The following is a 13,557-nucleotide window of genomic DNA, read 5'->3' as shown; positions in this document are numbered from 1 at the left end:
AATACATTTTAAATGTCTAAAATAAATCTTCTCCTATTGATCAGCTGTTTGCTCCAGTAGCTGCCCGATGTAAACAATTTGAGCTGCATGACACAGCTCCACTCAAGTTATCGGCTGCTGTCGGGTAATGCAGAAAAGCTCCTGTTACTTTGCAGCTGCTCTGCAGTACCTGACAGCTGCCACTACACTTGCAGCTCCAATTAAATGGTTTACGTCTTACAGGCATCAGAACAAATAACCGCTGATCGGTGGGAGTGCACAGTGTCAGAGACCTGCTCATCTCATGGTTCATAACTTATCTTAACGATAAGTAGTCCATATTGTTTCACCAGATAACTCCTTTAATGGCAACATTTTCAGTCATTTAAAAAAAAAAATTAATGAGAATTCAAATGATCTCTGACATAACGGCCTGTTGAAGGAGGGGGACTCCTTGGACAATCTCTTTATAAATGGCCAGTTGGCGACTTCAAGATGCTGAAGCAGGTATCTGCTACTAAGAATACCATTATAGAATACTATTTATCCCTTTGTTTTCTCTGCAAGGAATGATTAATTGTAAAAATATTTCCCAATAATTGTCCCAACAGTAAAAAAAGAAGACACTCCTTTTTCTAATTCTGGACAACCCTTTTGAGTGCAGAATGTCGCTAGTCTCGGGTATAAAGGACCATGTGGTTTTACCTCCTTTTATTTTTCGTACAGTGGAATGTCATGGCCAAATTGTGCTTCAATTAATACTAAGGCCCCACTGTGTCTCTTTTATACCACATATTCTTAAAAGAACACTGCACCTAAAATGTTTACATTAAACAAGGAATCTACAGTAGTTGTCCTCACTGTTAGGCTACAGCTTGTTCTGCCTGTCAGTCTTGTGGAAATCCAGCAGAACATAAAGAATAATCTCCTGCCAATCAGTTCCATCATTAGCTGGTGGCTGATTAGAAAGTCCCTCTCCTGCCCTTGCTGAGAGAGGGCTCGGGCAGATATCTTACTGCCAGACAAAGCCGAGTGGGGACGGGGAGTTCACATCCTGAGACACACAGAGGAGATTCTTTTCTAATTTTTTTAAATTTTATTTGTAATATGAGACTAAATCCGCAGCATGCTCATTAATTTGCAGAATCGCGGAAATTCCGCCCACATAGGAATGCATTGTTCTGCTTACTTTCCGCATGTGGCTGTGCCCACCATGCGAAAAGTAAGCAGAACATTTGCAGATGGTACCCACGGTCCGGAGGAGAGGAGACTGACCTCTGGGTACCACTTCCCTGTAAAAAATAGAATTAAAATAAAAAATCGGGTTATATTCACTTTCCAATGTCCCGCACAGCGTCCCCAGGCTTCAGCGATGCTCCCGTTCCCAGTAATGCATTGCGATAATGACCTTTGCTGACGTCGCGTCTTGTGATGCTGTAGCGGTCTCGCGAGACCGCGACGTCATGAAAGGTCATTGCCGCAATGCATTACTGGGAACGGGACCTGTCGGAGCATCGCGGGGGCATGGGGACACTGCGCAGGACGTCGGAAGGTGAATATAACCCGATTTTTTTATTTTTTTTTGTTTTTTTTTTTACATTAGATCTTTTTACTACTGACACTGCATAGACAGCATCAGTGGTAAAAAGTTTGTCACACTTGTCAAACACTGTTTGACGAGTGTGACCAACCTGTCAATCAGTTCTCCAAGCGATGCTATAGATCGCTTGGAAAACGCTAGCATTCTGCAAGCTAATTACGCTTGCAAATCGCTAGTTTTTCCACCGGAAAATCGCGGGAATTTAAAATGCTATTTTCCCGCGGAATGGATTTCTGGAATTCTCATGGTAACTTTCGCAGGAATTCCGCTACGTGTGAACTTAGCCTTAGGATTTCTTCAGTTGTAACCAGTTTAATCTGCTCCAGTCCATAGTAACACATTAGAGCCACCTCTAAATCTCAGTCTAACGTGATCTGTAAATGAATGTAAAAATGACACCGCTTTAGTAAATGTGGGCAATGTGTTTCATCTCTCAACATTTTTTAGGGCCATTTAATAGACTGTCTACGCCAGCAGACAAACTCATGATCTTTGTATGCAGGACTAATTGCACTGTGGATGTCATTAGTTGAGGTTTTCACAAGTTCTGTTTTTTTTTGTTTGTTTGTTTTTATAGACCCTGACAGATTCTTTTGATCTATGGGTTTGTCTGGTCCTAATATTTTTTCTTTACTGTGGCAATTTTCCCTCAACTCCATTGTATAAAATATATTAATTGTCTGTTAATTCCAACCACTCTATTGATCTCTCTGTTATATTTTTGCTAACATGTGGAAAATAAAACTAAAAACTTGTGTTGAAAAGAATGGTAATATTGTTTGAAACTTGTGGTTGTGTAACCTTAACCAGCAGATAAAGGAGCACTCCAGGTAAAGCGGATTCACTGCGCTATATGCCTGGTGCAGTACGTGAGGGCATAGTACATGACTCTGAATCAAAGAGAATCCCCCCTTAAGACCCTCCACTTAAAATTTCCCAGTGAATCCATTCTGCCTTCAGTACTCCTTTCCTTGATTTACATGCAGGCATATGTAGTTTTACCATCAGTCTTACTATGTTCTGCGATAAGCTCCTCATTGAATGGCATGACACACTACATCCCTTTCAGAGTGTATCTAACGTGTTACAATTGATTCATCTCTCCAAGTGTTGTCTATACAGAATGTTATACACTGAGTCTTCTATTCTGTGTTTTCCTTCATTAATGGCGTTTTTTTTTTTTATAATCTGATGCTTTTTTTCCCGATTTTTCTGTCAATATTTTCTCTCTAAACTTTTGCTGCTCAGAATATCTTTTATGCTAGCCAAGGAACCAGGGATTTGGACTTTTTATCTTGGACTTCTAAAACCTTTTTTCCTCAGGTGAGTCCTGTATTCCTGCTCTCACCAGTCTTTCAGATTCGCCGATGCAGTGTCTTAATAATGTTTGTCGTCCTATCTATTTTCTTCTGCTGCCCTATCCTGTTTTAGTGGCAGTTAAGCAAGATTTATGTTGCAGAAGTAGATCTCTTTAAACTTAACTGGTCAGCAAGTTCTTGGACCCTAAACTATCGTCATCTATTTAACGCCCCAGAAATGTCAATGATGTCCATACCTTTTGGATTTTTATAAAACAGACGTGGAGTAATTAAACATCTTCTGTTACCCCCTCAACATCTCACACAAATGCCATCATTCCCGGGGCAGTACGCCGCCCAAGATGTCACACATGCGCCATCACTCCCGGGGCAGAACGTGCGCAGAAAGGTCTTGACGTTTGAAAGGCAGACTTTCTATCTGCCCATGTGCCACACCTGGGAATAATGTTTTTGCGAGATCTCACACTGAGAAGCAGGTCACAGATGAGAATGACCTGTCAGTCACTGACAGTAACCTGTCAGCGGGTGGGAGACGTTGGGGTAGCTTTAAGTGAATGGCAAAGCCCTGGGTACTTGCGGCTCATATACTTGAAAATTTGCAGATGGATTTCTATAAAGTTGAGTCATGGACATGTAAAACAAAGGCATGATTGTCATCAACATTACAGAGACTTTACATGGATGACATTAGTTGGGATCTACAAACCTGCTGACCGGTTCCTTTCAAACTTAGTGGATCTATTCAGCTCCACTTTCTAAGCTTTTTTAAGTAAAAATACTCTTGATTACTGCTAGAGGCTAAAAATCCATACATTCAATGTTACCTTTGTGAAGTTTAAATGGAAGTGATAAAGTGCAACTTCCAAAAACAATACAGAAGAAATTTTGAAACTCTAGAAAAAAAACTTTTATATTAACATAATTTCATACTTTTAAAAGCCCAAAAAGTAGTTTAGGGGGTAAAACCAAAAATTATATTTTTGTACTTGTTTTGGGGCGTTATATCTTTTCTTGTGTATGCTTTTTGACTGTATTATATATGCTGTAGCAAATCCTTTGGGAAGGAGCAAGGTTTTTCTGCTGATGGATTTAATTCAGGTACTAGTTATAACTATAAAAAATAACTAGTTACCTGGCTGTGCAGGACACTGGAACGCATGCAGTACCCTGGATACCCCAGTAGCAATAAGTCCATCTGTGGACATTAAATATCTATTACCTCTGGGTTGGGTGAACGTAATGCGTTATTGATCCCCTGTCTGGTTGACACCCCATTTGCTGTGTATGACAGGGGTTTACGTTTGGGGTATTTCCTATCACTTTCCTCCACAGTGTGGTCTTTTGGCCTACATCAGGCATGTTTGATGCATGTGTGTCAATTCACCATATAATGTGGCTGTCAATTAAAATAATCCTCTTTTGATTTATTTTTATTTTTTTTGCTCATACTAAATGTGAAATAAACCTCAGCATGCCCTAAAATACCAGTAGTAATATTTCTAATCTAGTTTAAATGTACAGTTGTGTGAAAGTGTTTTCCCTCTTTCTGATTTCCTTTTCTGTTGCTTGTTTGTCACACTTAAGGCTGTGTGCACAGGTAGGGGTTTTTTTTGTGTTTTCGTGGCGTTTTTTTACGCGCGGAATTGCCCCGAAAACGCAAAAAACCCGCATCCCATGCAATCCTAAGGGATTCCGCAATGCTGTGCTAATGCTGCGGATTTTTCTGCTGCGGAATCGCATAGCGTAAAAATCCACAGCATGCTCATTCTTTTTGCGGAATCGCGGCGATTCCACACCCATAGCATTGCATTGAAACGCTTTTTTTTTTTTTTTTTTTTTTTTTTTTTTTTTTTTTTTTTACATGTGGCTATGCCCACCATGCGTAGAGTAATCCTGTAAAAAATAGAATAAAAATAAAAAATATTATTGTTCTCACCTTCTGACGGCCACCGGAGTCCTTCCCGCCTCTCACGAGCGTGAAGTCATCTCGGGTCCTTCGCGCAAAAGCATTACTTTGACCGGAAGATGCTGGGAGCGTGGTGAGAGGCGAGAAGGACTCCGGTGGCCGTCGGAAGGTGAGAATAACAATATTTTTTAACATGCGATCTTTTACTATTGATGCTGCATAGGCAGCATCAATAGTAAAAAGTTGGTCACACTGTGTGACCGACCTGTCAATCAGTTTTCCAAGCGATGCTACAGATCGCTTGGAAAACGCTAGCATTCTGCAAGCGAATTAAACTTGCAAAACGCTAGTTTTTTGCGGGAATTCCACATGCGTATTTCCCGTGAATTTCCCGCGGCAGGGAGTTGCAGAATTGCCGCTGACATTTCCGTGGCAATTCCGCATGTGTGCACGTAGCCTTAATTTGTTTGGTGATCTGAAACATTTGACAAAGATAATACAAGTAAACACAAAATGCTGTTTTTAAATTAAGGTCTTTATTATTCAGGGAAAAAAGTCTCTAAACCTACAAGGCCCTGTGTGAAAAAGTGATTGCCCCCTTAAAACATAAATTATCTGTAGTTTATCACATTTTTGGGCAAGAGAGGTCAAATTACCTAGCCACACCCAGGCATGATTACTGCCTGTTCACAATCAAAAAATCACTTAAATAGGACATGCCTGACAAAGTGAAGTAGACCAAAATTTCTTCCATAGCTAGATAACATGCTGTGATTCTAAGAAATTTTGCAACAAATAATAAGCAAAGTAACAGAGATCTATCAGGAAAAAAGTTGTAAAGCCATTTGTCAAGCTTTGGGACCCCAGCGAACCACAGTGAGAGCAATTATCCACAAATGGCGAAAACATGGAACAGTGATGAACCTTCCTAGGAGTGTCCCGCCGGCCAACATTACCGAAAGAGCGCAGCGACGACTCATCCAAGAGATCACAAAAGACCCCACAACGACATCCAGAGAACTGCAGGCCTTACTCGCCTCAGTTATAGTCAGTGTTCATGACTCCACCATAAGGCTGGGGTCACACTTACAACTGCAATGCAAGAAACTCGGTCCCGAGTGCTGGCGGCATTGCCGAGTATTGAGGCGAGAGACTCGCACGAGTTTCTCGCATTGCACTCACAAGTGTGACCCTGGCCTAAGAAAGAGACAGCATAAATGGCCAAGTTTCCAAGTCAAAAACCACTGCTGATCAGTAAGAACATAAAGGCTCATCTCAGTTTTGCCAGAAAACATATTGATGATCCTCAAGACTTTTGCGAGAAAACTGTGTGAACTGACGAGACAAAAGTTGAACTTTTTGGAAGGTGTATGTCCCATTACATCTGCTGTAAAAGTAACACATCATTTCAGAAAAGGAACATCATACCAACAGTAAAATATAGTGGTGGGTAGTGTGGTCTGGGGCTGTTTTGCTGCTTCAGGACCTGGAAGACTTGTGGTAAATGAAACCATGAACTTTGCTGTCTACCAAAAAAAGTCTGAAAGGAGAATGTCCGGCCATCTGTTCGTGACCTCAAACTGAAGCGCACTTAGGTTATGCAGCAGGAACAATGATTCAAAACACACCAGCAAGTCCACCTCTGAATGGCTTAAGAAAAACAAAATTAAGACTTTGAAGCCGCCTAGTCAAAGTCCTGACCTTAATCCGACTGAGATGCTCTGACATGACCTTAAAAATGTGGTTCATGTTTGGAAACCCTCCAATGTGGCTGAATTACAACAGTTTCGCAAAGATGAGTGGGTCAGAATGCCTCCGGAGTATTGTAAAAGACTCATTGCCAGTTTTTGCAAATGCTTTATTGCAGTTGTTGCTGCTAAGGGTGGCCCAACCAGTTAAGTTTAGTGGGCAATCACTTTTTCACACAGGGCCCTGTAGTTGTGGATATCTTTTTCCCTTAATATAATAAAGGCCTTCTTTTAAAAATGGCATTTTGTGTTTAATTGTATTATCGCTATCTAAAATTTTAAATATGTTTGTTGATCTTAAACATTTAAGTGTGACAAACCTGCAAAAGAATAGGATATCAGGAAGGGGGCAAACACTTTTTGACACAACTGTATATAAGGGTTTGTTTTTTTTTGTTTTTTGAGCATGTAAGTAAGTTCTACTGCCAAAAACACGAATAATGGCAGCAGTGGAAGTTCCAAAATTGTATTCCTCAAAAATTCTGTTGTTGGGTGAAAGTATAGATATGACATCTCTTAAATCTGTAATCACACTACACTCACATTGGTTTTATTTTCTGATTGTAGATTTATTTTTTTTTATTTTCTGTACATGATTGGAAGTTAAACAAACCAGACTATAGTGGTCTGGAAATGTAAATTGACTTTTATATGAGAGCTTACTTGGCTTGCTCTGTGACCTGTGAAATTATTGTACAGGGAGGTGAAGGAGGTGAGCTGTGCCTAATAGTGATGAGTGATTGTGCTTGGATATGTCATTATCTGAGCCTGCTCTGGTGCTAGCCGAGTGACTTCGGAGTGCTCGAATAATATGTTTGAGTCCCCACGGCTGTACGACAGCCGCAATATATGCAAGGATCGCAGGCACAGGGACTCTACCATAATTTTCAAACACTTATAACTCCTTATCCGAGCATGTTCTCTCATCACTAGTGCCTGACTATCATCTGTAGTTAAGGGTGAATCCCACATCTGCATTTACAGTATATCTTATTGCTATCTTGCCTGTGATGATATCGAGATGACATCTAAAAGATGATACCTGCAGAACAAGAAGTATCAGTTGATTAGAGTGAAAACTGCAATTTATTTAGGTTTTTATTACAAATACTGACATGAAAAATTCTTAAATTAATTTATCATAAAAAATTTAAACAGGGAGTGGTAATCTCTGCATATATCGGCATTAGATTATATAATGGCGTTATCAGCAGTGTGTGATTAACCGGGATTTTCTGAAGAATTTCGCTCACTGGCAGTTCTCTCTCACCCATGACAGCACCACGGAGAGAGGGGATCTGCCCTTCAGGGACAGGAACTTACAGATAAAAAGGGCGGTACCTCTCCTCCGCCTTCAGATGGGTTCCTGTCCCTGACTGGGGGACCCACAGTACGGCGAACCTGCGTTTCAAGAGAGTCAGGGAGGCCCCTGTCGCAGCAGGAACGGTGCCCGAAGCCGCCAACCGGGTGAGCGGGGTGGGGGGGGGAACGCCGGAGTTGCCGCTCCGGAAAGGAGATTGGGGCTCGCGGGGACCCGGTGGAAGTGCGGGCAGCGCCATGGTACGGAGAGTACCAAGATGGCCGCTGCCCCGGAAGTAGAGGCGGACTTCCGGGACCCTGAATCAGGCGCATGCGCAGGAGTGCGCTCCCCGACCAGCGCGATGCAGGATGGGAGCGGTGACGTCACGGGGGCGGCAAATTTAAAGATGTGGCTGCAGAAACTCCTGGCTGGAAGCGATCCTAATAATGGAGGATAGCGACCAACAACAGGAGCAGCATGCCAGACAGCAGCTCAAGCAGCAGCAGCACCACCGACAAAAGGAACGAAACAGAGAGAGCCGTTCCAGCAGTCACTTCACGCGGCATAGTACATCAGCAGCAAGAAGCAAATCGCCACCAGGTGGTCAGCCTTTACAGGACCTGACTCCGTCTCCCAAACCGGTACCTGCAGCCGCGCACCTTTTGGGGGTAAGTGATCTTCGTGAATGTTCACCTTTGTAATACAAATCCCTCTCCCTTAGGGAAAGAAGAAAACGAAAAAGAACAGGGAATGCCCCACTTGCACTAGACCCCTACCGGTATCATGGGAGAAAAAACTATGTGAGCCCTGCACAAAAGAGATTCTTTGTCAGGAGACTCCGGATTTCGCATCCGACCTAAGGGTCGCAATCAAATCAGAGGTCCAGAGCGCCCTCGTATCACTTAAGCATAGGGACAAAACGAGGAAGAAAGACACGATAGAAACCTCCCAGTCAGACTCTTCCATGTCCGGAGAAATATCGTCTAAATTCTCAGAATCCGGCTCCTCAGACGAGGAAACAGGAGGGCGTCACTGTTTTCCCCTAGAAGAGGTAGACAAACTAGTAAAAGCTGTAAGGTCTACCATGGGGGTATTGAACCCCAGGCCAAATAAAACAGTCCAGGACATAATGTTCGGGGGACTGGGCCAGAAAAAACGGAGAGTATTTCCGCTTAACGAAATTGTCAAGGGTCTAATCAAAAAAAGAATGGGATAAGCCAGACAGGAAAAATACTACGGTCCCTTCCCTTAAAAGCAAATATCCCTTTGAAGAGGAGGCATCTACGTCTTGGGATAAAGCCCCGAAGCTCGACGTAGCAGTCGCAAAGGCCTCAAAGAAATTCGCTCTTCCCTTTGAGGACATGGGCACCCTCAGGGACCCCCTAGATAAAAAGGCAGATACCTTTCTAAAGGGGGCATGGGAGTCAGCAGGCGGTAACCTCAGGCCAGCCATAGCGGCGACATGTACTTCAAGGGCCCTAATGGTGTGGGTGGACCAACTTGAGAAACAGCTGAGGGAAGGGACACCAAGGGAAAAGATCTTAGATTCTATCCCAGTAATAATGGGAGCGGCTGCCTTCTTAGCAGACTCATCGGCCGATTCAGTCTGGCTATCGTCCAAAACAGCAGCACTTTCAAACGCGGCCCGAAGAACACTATGGTGGGAAGACATTAGATGATATCCTCCAGAAAGCAGGGGATAAGAAGAAAGGGTTCCCAAATTTGGGGCCAGCAGCATTTAAAAGACCCTTTCGGAATAGGAGGTTTTTTCAGAGGAGACCACCGAGGGAACAAAAATGGGATGACAAAAGAAGATAGAGGGTTCTTCTTTAGTAACTCCTCCCGGGACAAAAAGCCCCCCAAGTGACAGTACGCCGAGGGTGGGGGGAAGGTTAACCCTTTTTCTTCCAGCCTGGAGGAGAATCTCAAACAACCCATGGATAGTAAACCTAATCCAGGAGGGCCTAAAAATAGACTTTCTCTCTCTTCCACCCCAAAAGTATGTAATAACGCCGCTGAGATCCAGTATGAGAGAACAGGAAGCGCTGGAAAGCGAGGTCCTAGGCCTAGTAAAAAAGGAGTCCTCCAGGAAGGTTCCCCTGCAAGATATGGGCAGAGGGTTCTACTCCCCGCTTTTTTTAGTAACCAAACCGGACGGCACCTTTCGAACGATCATAAACCTGAAAAAGTTAAACGAATACGTCAGGAATCAGAGCTTCAAAATGGAGTCGATCAGGTCCACCACCAAAATCCTGTTCCCAAACTGCTACATGACGGTGTTAGATCTAAGCGACGCCTATTATCACGTCCCTATACACAAAGACTCCAGAAAATATCTCAGGTTAGCCGTCTCAATGAAGGGCAAGGTCAAAGAATTCCAGTACAGAGCCCTGCCGTTCGGAGTATCGATAGCCCCGCGGGTATTTATCAAAATAGTAGCAGAGATGATGGCTCATATAAGGGAACAAGACGTATCTAGACGATTTCCTAATAGCAGGCAGCTCGGCGCAAAAATGCAGAGAACAGAGGGACAGGGTGATGGACACTCTACAAGGTCTAGGCTGGCTTCTAAATCTAAAAAAAATCAAGATTGGAGCCCAGCAGGGTACAAGAATTCTTGGGCCTAATACTGGACTCAAACATTCAGGAGTATCGCCTCCCAGACCACAAGAAGGAGAAAATCGTTCAAATTACAGCAAGAGCAATCCAAAATCCCTCTATGACATTAAGGAAAGCTATGTCACTGCTGGGTTCCCTATCCGCCTGCCTGCCAGCAGTTCAATGGGCTCAGTTACACACGAGAGATCTCCAGTGGGACGTATTAGCCAACCAGGCAGCAATAGGGGGATACCTAGAGGGTTGTATTACCCTAAATTCAAGAACTATTCATTCCCTAGCTTGGTGGGGAAACCAGGAAAATCTGTCCAAAGGGATCCCCTTGGTAACAAAGATAACACACATAGTGACAACGGATGCCAGTCTCACGGGATGGGGAGCACACATGAACAACGAGGTAGCTCAGGACGTGTGGGGAGATCAAGAATTAAAAGCCTCCTCAAACCAAAAAGAGCTTCTAGCAGTAGGCTATGCACTAACACACTTCCTACCCCTGCTCCAGAATCACCATGTCCGCATTCTTTCGGACAATCGAGTCACAGTGGCCTATTTAAATCATCACGGGGGAACCAGGTCCCAAGCCCTAATGGACACATCCGCCAGAGTCCTCAAACTAGCGGAGGCAAACCTGATATCTTTATCAGCCCTACACATCCAGGGTGCAGAGAATCAAAGGGCAGACTTTCTGAGCCGCACCCAGTTACGACAAGGGGAATGGGTACTAAAGGGGTCCATTTTTCGGCAGATTGTAAAAATGTGGGGGACACCGGATGTAGATCTGTTTGCCGATTTCAAAAACAAAAAAGTAGAAACCTTCTGCTCCCTAGATCCCAGAGGGAATCCTCTAACTCTGGACGCGTTTATGCTCCCGTGGACACAGAGTCTAACATATGCCTTTCCCCCAATCATGCTCATTCCAGTGGTCCTAAGGAAAGTCAGGGAGGAAGGGGCAAGATTGATACTGATAGCCCCTTTCTGGCCCAAAAGAACCTGGTTTTCCTGGCTAAGAATGCTCTCAGTAAACTCACCCATGGATCCTACCGGATCTTCCGGACTTGCTATCGCAGGGCCCAGTGTTATATCCTCTGGCACTGAACCTCCATTTAACAGCATGGAATTTGAGAGGGCACTAATGAGGGACAGGGGGTTTTCAGAGAACCTTATAACTACATTACAAAAAAGTAGGAAACTGGTTACAATGAGAGCTTACGGCAGGACATGGAAAAAATTCCTATCCACTTCTAGGGCAAAGGTCCAGGACGGAGTGCAGATTGATAAGATCCTAGAATTTCTACAAAAGGGCCTAGAACAGGGTCTGGCGGTTAACACATTAAAAGTACAAATAGCGGCGTTAGGCGCCCTCTATAACCATGATGTGGCAGGTGACCCTTGGGTAGCATGATTTATTAAGGCCGCAATCAGATCTAGGCCAATAGCTAGTCAAAGGTTACCGTCATGGGACCTGAATCTTGTACTATCAACACTGACAGGCCCTCCGTTCGAACCAATTCACTCGGCACCCCTAAAAATCCTATCACTTAAAACGGTGCTTCTGGTGGCACTAACATCAGCCCGAAGAGTGAGCGATATCCAAGCCTTATCAGCAAGGCCTCCTTTTACAAAAATTCTAGAGGATAGGGTCATCCTAAAACCTGACCCGGCCTATTTACCTAAAGTGTCATCACATTTCCACAGGTCCCAAGAGGTAGTCCTTCCTTCCTTCTGCCCAAATCCAAAAAATAAGGGGGAAGAAAAATTCCACACTTTAGATGTTAAAAGGTGCCTAGTACAGTACTTAGAGGCCACCAAAAAATGTAGGAAGGAAGGCTCTCTCTTTGTGTGTTTCCAGGGTCCTCGGAAGGGGCTCAAGGCATCCAAGAGTACCCTGGCAAGGTGGATAAGGGATGTGATTGCCCAGGCATACTCATCCAGTGGAAATACTATCCCGGAGGGGCTGAGAGCCCATTCCACAAGGGCAATGGCGACCTCATGGGCTGAAAGATCTGAGGTATCAATAGAACAAATCTGTAAGGCGGCTACCTGGTCATTACCTTTGACCTTTTTCAGGCACTATAGATTAGATCTAGCCTCTACGTCTGACCTGACCTTCGGGAGAAGGGTCCTTCAGGCGGTGGTTCCTCCCTAAGCTACCAATCTCTGTAATTCTCTCCGTGGTGCTGTCATGGGTGAGAGAGAATAACTTAGCTACTCACCGATAACGGTGTTTCTCGGAGCCCATGACAGCACCCGCTTATTCCCCTCCCCTTCACGAGTGTGGTGTGCACGTGTTAATATTAGTAGAGTGTTTTCGTTTAGGCACGGTGCTTTTGATAAATAAGCAGTATGATATGGTGTTTATAATTCTGTTGTCTAACTATCCTGGAGGCCCTCTGATGCTCTGTAACCAACTGAAGGCGGAGGAGAGGTACCGCCCTTTTTATCTGTAGGTTCCTGTCCTTGAAGGGCGGATCCCCTCTCTCCGTGGTGCTGTCATGGGTTCCAAGAAACACCGTTATCGGTGAGTAACCAAGTTATTCCTTGTCTGTCAGTACAGGCGGTCTGTAGTCTGTATGTGATCCAGTCTTTTGTCATGAACCAGAGTGTATTCTATATTGTATTCCGTACATGGCAGAATCCTGGAACACTTGGTGGACTCGCATACACCTACTTGTGTTAGAGCAGAAACCTGGATCATACGAAGTAGGAGATGTTGCTATTTTTGACTTTGGATGGACAAAGGACCGTATGCCACATTCTTGAACTGATATTTGATCATATATCTTGCATTTTACCAGTAACGCTCTGGACAGTTTGATAGATCTTTTGTTTTGTTTTCTTTTTCAGGAGCAGGCAGCAAATGCAGAGGATTTGATGAAAGATTTCAATGTCCGCTGTACCCAAGAGATGACCATGCGAGAGCATGAGGTCCCAGTACTCCGGGGCGGGCCGGGATTCTACAAGGTAGTGAAAACTGGGCCATCCGGTCATAACATCAGAAGCTGCCCAAACCTAAGAGGTATCCCAATTGGAATGTTAGTACTGGGAAACAAAGTCAAGGCTGTCGGCGAGGTATGGACTTGTATTAAACT

At 44.0% G+C, this 13,557-nt stretch overlaps 1 protein-coding gene across 13 annotated transcripts in view; it reads left to right on the top strand.

The window, feature by feature from the left end:
- MYCBP2 (MYC binding protein 2) overlaps positions 1-13,557 on the top strand; it is a 439,899-nt gene that overhangs the window by 311,051 nt on the left and 115,291 nt on the right. For 8 of the 13 annotated variants that reach the window (XM_073580415.1, XM_073580409.1, XM_073580414.1 and 5 more), the window contains 2 exons: positions 2,828-2,902; positions 13,313-13,537. The exons of 1 other annotated variant lie outside the window; for it this stretch is intronic. In XM_073580415.1, coding sequence (XP_073436516.1) covers positions 2,828-2,902; positions 13,313-13,537 — 300 coding nt within the window. The remainder of the gene's footprint in view (positions 1-2,827; positions 2,903-13,312; positions 13,538-13,557) is intronic. 4 more of the 13 variants (XM_073580420.1, XM_073580419.1, XM_073580417.1 and 1 more) reach the window with 1 other exon arrangement.

Source organism: Dendrobates tinctorius, unplaced genomic scaffold (genome assembly GCF_039654945.1).
Source record: "Dendrobates tinctorius isolate UK_male_01 unplaced genomic scaffold, ASM3965494v1 ptg000064l, whole genome shotgun sequence".
In the NCBI taxonomy this organism is placed as follows: Eukaryota; Metazoa; Chordata; class Amphibia; order Anura; family Dendrobatidae; genus Dendrobates; species Dendrobates tinctorius.
Note: the sequence above shows the minus strand (reverse complement) of the source record. Positions and strands in the feature narration are given on the sequence as shown.